This window comes from Sinocyclocheilus rhinocerous, unplaced genomic scaffold (genome assembly GCF_001515625.1).
Source record: "Sinocyclocheilus rhinocerous isolate Xijiao unplaced genomic scaffold, SAMN03320098_v1.1 scaffold4039, whole genome shotgun sequence".
NCBI classification, from domain to species: Eukaryota; Metazoa; Chordata; class Actinopteri; order Cypriniformes; family Cyprinidae; genus Sinocyclocheilus; species Sinocyclocheilus rhinocerous.
This window is the reverse complement of record NW_015648502.1, coordinates 16,715-22,909: the sequence shown is the minus strand read 5'-3', so window position 1 is coordinate 22,909 and position 6,195 is coordinate 16,715. Positions and strand designations below refer to the sequence as shown.

The 6,195-nt window shown below is 36.3% G+C and overlaps 1 protein-coding gene across 1 annotated transcript in view; it reads left to right on the top strand.

Annotated features, from left to right (window-relative positions):
- LOC107709732 (protein TANC1-like) overlaps positions 1–6,195 on the top strand; it is a 46,411-nt gene that overhangs the window by 37,091 nt on the left and 3,125 nt on the right. The window contains exon 3 of the mRNA XM_016514326.1: positions 906–1,124. Coding sequence (XP_016369812.1) covers positions 906–1,124 — 219 coding nt within the window. The remainder of the gene's footprint in view (positions 1–905; positions 1,125–6,195) is intronic.

The window sequence follows — 6,195 nt, the reverse complement described above, 5'->3', positions numbered from 1 at the left end:
CGCCATGGATCTGCCCATGGCAGAGGCGGCCTGCTTAGTAGCACGGAGAGCGAGATCCGTGGTGCGCCGCAACTCAGCCATCTCATCAGGAAAAAGGCCCTCGCCTTTATCCAGGTCTTTCAGCAGGTCAGCCTGGTATGCCTGGAGCACCGCCATCGTGTGCAACGAAGCGAAACAGCCTGACCTGCTGCTGCGTATGACCCGCCATTCAAGCGAGATGTAGTTTGAAGGGGCACTGATGGCAAGGAGGGAGTTTTTAGAGACGATGTCTCACATAGTGACGTCATGGCTGTCGCCGGCCAACGAGTTGGTGTTTTTTCAATGTATGCTTCAGACACGGGTCACAACGAGGCGTTCCCCCATAGCGACCCCTAGAGGACGCAGTTCGAAGTTCCCATGAAAGGGAAACCCTGTTGCGGTGAGAGGAACTTTAGGCCTTGTATGTTTGGTTTGGAATGTTAAAAGAGCTTAATTCTCAGCTTTCTTCGAAAGTGCTTATTATAGGAGGAGAAAGATGTATAATATTACTGTTGGTCATGAGACAGCCTTAGTAGTTTGTCTGTATGTTTTTATAGTGGTTTTGAAGGCTTGGATACAGAAAGCCATTGGTAATGATACTTAGCTAATTGGATTTCTGACGTCCAACTGGAAAGCATACAGGCATTTTTTTTTTTCACTTCTCAATGAATCGAATTTAAGACTCAAACCGTTCTAAATGTTCAGTGTTTGTTATTGTGGTTGTATAAGTGACTCATGTTGAATGGATCACTGACACAGGATTCTGAACTTTCATGTTCGGCTTGGTTTAAAAAGTGCACAATTATTTGCATGCAGATATAATTCTAATCAAGTGTCCAAAACAAATATATATTCTTTTTTTTCTTGTCTTTCTTATTTTTGCTCAGGAAGTCAATCCCTCAGCCCCAGTTTCCATCACAGAGTTCAGGAAGAGGTTGTGGGTGTTCAGAATCATGGGAGTGGGCCGCTGCCAGTACAGCCGTACCCTGCAGAGGAGATGCTGAGGCCGAGTTTGACCAGAGGAGTGTCCGTCTCCCTCCCTTCCTCCCCCCTGCTCCTTCCCCGCCAACCCTATCTTTCTCCAGTCCGGTCCAGCAAGTCACCAGGTACATAACTTTTTAAATGTACTTACTAGTAGTGTGCGATATTGACAGTTTGAATAAATGACTCAACTCATTAATACATTGATACTTTTAATTCATTAATACTCAGCTGATTAATACACATCATTGTGATATTATCATATACTGTGCAATATTATCCTTGACTTATCATAGACTATGCATTTTTCTTGTATCATTCAAGTAATTTCAGGTTTCACATTACATACACTACACCAGTGTTTCCCAACCGGGGTGCCGTTAATATTATTAAAAAAACGTGTCCATCAATGGTGGCAATCAGTAGGCTAATTTCTAATGAAGAGACCAATTTATATGACAGATTTTAATGTAGGCTTTTATTCATATGTAAACATTGTGAGATAGCTAGTTATAATGGTAATTAAATAATGTTTACATATGTATAAAAGCCTACATTAAAATCTGTCCTATAAATTGGTCTCTTCATTAGAAATTAGCCTACTGATTGCCACCATTGATGGACACATTTTTTTAATAATATTAAAAATATCTGTATGACATTATATTCTGCAGTTCTTCCCTGTTGTACCGAATATCTATACTTTTCAAATTATCATATCGAAGTTAGAAATTCAAATATTGTGACAAAATAAATTTTGTAGGGTGCCACAAGGTTGTTAAAATTTCCAAAGGGTGCCGCGACTAAAAAAAGTTTGGGAAACACTGCACTACACATCCATTCAGAGCTGATGAAAAATGCATTTTTACAATGTGAGATAACATTAAAGAAAAAAGTAAATATATATTTACAATAATAGAAAAAGGAATAGAAAAATTACATTTTAATCCTAGTCAGTTGGAATAGTGATTTAATATCTATCCTAATGGGTACGTCTGGCACTTTGGGTACTATCAAAATGGTATTTCTGGTACAAGTAGTATGCTGTATATCATATATAATAGACACATCAGTCAAGTTTACAGTGCTATGGTTTGTCCTCTTTAAGAAGTTCTGCAGCTGTGATTTATGTAATGCACAAACTGTGCCATCTATTGGTGCCGACTTCACAGTGTAGGCCAATGTTTCTCAAATTTTTTGACTCAAAAGCCCTTTAACATTCAAAGGCCCCACTTTATATTTCCTACTGTAACTCTGCTGCTTGTTTTCAAAATTTTATTAGAAGAAACTGAGAGTGTCACTGTATTATATGCATTTAATATAAAAAATTATTTTGGTTGATTTTATGTATGTGTATTTTTTTTAATATAATTTTAATTAAGTTAGATTAAATATAAAAGTCATCCAGTGGCCCACCTGCCCCAGCAATTCTCAACTGATATTTCACAGGCCTGTTCTGGTCTTGAACAGCAGGGCAAAAAAAAAAAAAAAGCCAAATGAAAATATTCAAAAATGTATTATAACTGTATAATTATGCATAGTATGACAGCAAAATTATATATATAATTTTTGTTTTTTTTTGCTTTTAAAAGACAATAAAAACATTAAAAGGTATGTAATAAAACTCTGCACTATTTAGAGCAAATTAGTAAATACTAATGTATTGTGCAGTGAATTAATGGCCCAGCTTTTTTTTTTTTTTACAAATATTTACATATAAATAGTAATAGATTTAAGTTTGATTTAAGTACATATTTGATAACTTTTGTACAATAAATAATGTTTCTGTGACGTTCAATATCAAATGAGAGTCCCGAAGCGAACCATGTAAGATCCACTGGTTTGTGTGACCACCAGTATCACTAATGTGTGTACTTATGGACAGCAAGGGCTGAGGGCAATATTTGGGACAGGGTCAAAGAGTTATTTACCTGCTGTGTGAAGATCAGTTGCATAAACTGCTTACAATAGTCTTCTAATTTTAATTTAAGTAGTCATCTGATTTTTTTTCTTTAGGGCTAATCACTTGTAACTGTTATTGGCTGATTGATTGACTGATTGATTGTCAGATATATTGCTCTAATTCAAAAAGTAAGACCAATTACCCCTTTACTAACTACTAGTTGGCCAGACTAGTTTATAAGACAGTTGCTATGTTTATGAAACTAGCCCCTAGGAAGAAATTCCATTATGAAACAAAAGTCAGGGGTCAAAGTGTAGGTTCAATTGATGTGTCAGACTTTAGGATGAGTGTAGGTCAAGGTGAACTTGAGTGGGTTCATACATTGACATGTTTCTGATGTAAAATCTTGATTTAGATTATTTGAGAACTGATGAATAAAACAGTATCATATATACTGTGTAAAATGCATTACGTTATCATTGTGGTATTGGTTGCTCTGTGCTGATTCACACTGCTAGCTGAGCTGAGAGCTGCCAATCACATGGCAAGAGAAACACTTGGCAGGAGCTCACTCAGTATTCTGGCAATGTTTGGCGATTGTTCTTCCCTCAGTCTTGCACCTCAGGTTGTGTGATCATACCCACGTCAGCCCTATGTGCTGCTGAATCAAAGCTGTCCTTAATTAGAATGCTTTGCAGAACACATTTGGAAAAAAAGAAAAACTGAGAAATGCAACACATTACCATTAATCAACTTGATTAAGATTAGAATTAGATTATTTTTGTTAGATCCATTCCATTGTAATATTTAAGTAGCAATTAACAACATTCACATTCTTGTTTCATGATACTTTGTTTTATTATCTGTCATTACATTTCCCAAAAGCATCTATTTCTCTCCTGCTGTAAGCGTTTCCCATATTAAGTAATGCTAATAGAAGCATTTCTGTGCCTGCAATGCTGCGTGTGTTCTTGTAGGTGGCAGTACACACCACATTTCATCTAAGTTAGCATGAACCTAAAATTAGCTTTCTTAGTCTTGTTCTACACAATTCATTCACATTATTCCAAAGAAAAAGTTTGTCTTTTAAATTTTTTTTTTCAAAATGAAATTTGAGTTTTAAATTGTCATTCGTATATTTAAGTCAGTGTCACATGTTTTTCTCTATAAATACTGTTGCACTTGGAGACTACTATGCGAGCGCTGTGTCAGGTTGATTTTAAAACTGAGTGAAAGCCCATCACAGACCAAACCTTTTTAGTTACTTACTTTGTAGCAAACACTTTTCATCCAAAGCATTGTACTGAAAGTTACATGTAATTACATGACCGTCCCTATCAGGCAACCTGTTGTTAACTACCAAACTCCAGGATGTAGTAGTGATAGAGTTGTGACCGCGCTAATAGTCCAGAATCAAACCTACATTGATTTGTTCCTACAGCCCTAATCTCTCAGATCCTTCGCTATTGTTTTCCTTCAAACAATCATTAACTGTGTAATGTAATCTTACCAGAGGTTCAAGAAGAGTCTGAAAAGTTGAGGTGACACATTGCCCAAACAAAGTCCAAACTAATTTTTGGAAGTGCATCTGCTTTTTCATAATTTCACGTTGGCTGCCTACTTTTAGTTTTTTGGCTGATCAAAACAAAGCTCTTAAAGAGGTCATATGACGTTGCTAAAAAATAATATTATTTTGTGTATTTGGTGTAATGAAATGTGTTTATGCGGTTTAAGGTTCAAAAAACACATTATTTTCCACATACTGTACATTATTGTTGCTCCTCTATGCCCCGCCTTTCTGAAACGCGTTTCGATTTTTACAAAGCTCATCGGTCTGAAAAGCGAGGTGTGCTCTGATTGGCCAGCTATCCATAGACATGTGGGGGCGTGTTTAAACAAGGCGTTTTAGGAGGGCGTGGACGAGTCTTAACTTTTATAAAGAATATCTCTTTGGGTTTGAGACTTTAGTCTTTGCAACTTTAGGGATCTTATCTATTCACGAACAGCTTGTAACATTCCAAAGAGAAAAGAAAACTTGAAATCGCATCATATGACCCCTTTAAAATATAATGATTTTTTTCCCGACAAGTGGGTAGGTATGAACTTAATTTCTGAAAGTGGGAAAGACGCATCAGTTGCTACAGCCCCGAATATTACTTCCAAATCTGTGCGCCAGTAGAGATGTCTGTCTTTATTCTCATTTCAGGCTTCTTTCTGATGTTTGAGGCTTTGTATGAGGAACCGCTGTGAAGTTAAATGGAACAAATGTTCTTGCAGACGAGTCAGGGCTGTGAATGAGCTGATTCAGCTAGTGGTTTGTGTGCTGAAGTAACCCTGAGACTGTGTTTTCAGTTTTATTTTATTGTTTTATATATAATTTGGTCTAGTATTATAGACCAAATAATAAACTATTATTATAGATTGGGGTCAGAAGAAACTAATGCTTTTTTTCAGCATGGAAGCATTAAAATGGATCAAAAGTGCAATAAAAAACTATCCAAATAAAAATATCCATTTCTAATAAATGCTGTTTTAAAATGTATATTCATGTAATGTATTAAATACATCAAGGTTTCCACAAAAGGTAATGAACTGTTTTAAACACTAATTATAAAAAAAAATGTTTCTTGAGCTCCAAATTAGACTGATATCTGAAGTATTATGTGAAACTGGAGACTGGAGTAATGAATGCTGAAAATTCAGCTTTGTCATCACAGGAATATATTACACTTTAAAATATATTCAATTACAAAACAGTTATTTAAAACTGCAATACTAATTTACAATATTGCCCTTTTTACTGCATTTTTGATCAAATAAATGCAGCCTTGGTGAGCATAAGAGACTTCTTTCAAAAACACTGAAAAATCTTACCAACATCAAAACTTTTAAATGTTAGTTATTTATTGTCTATTTCTCTACTCTAAGTACTTTTATGCTTTGGCAAAATTGTATATGTTGACAATCATGCCAGTAAAGCTTGAATCTGACTCAGCAGACACAGGAGGAACTGCTCAGGGAGATTAAAATCATTACAGACGACTAATTTATACTGGAATCTCTCTGGGAGTACAGGACAGCCGATCACAACTGTTACACACACACACACACACACACAAGCACAAGCAGATCCACATGCAGCTCTGCCCAGAGATTCAGATCGCCAGCTTCAAAATCCCATCTGGAAAGACTTAACTGTCTCTCTGTGTGTGTGTATGTGCGTCTCTCTCACTCTCTTTCTCCTCCCTCTCTCTCTCTCTCTCTCTCTCTCTCTCACCCTCTCTGCTCCGGTC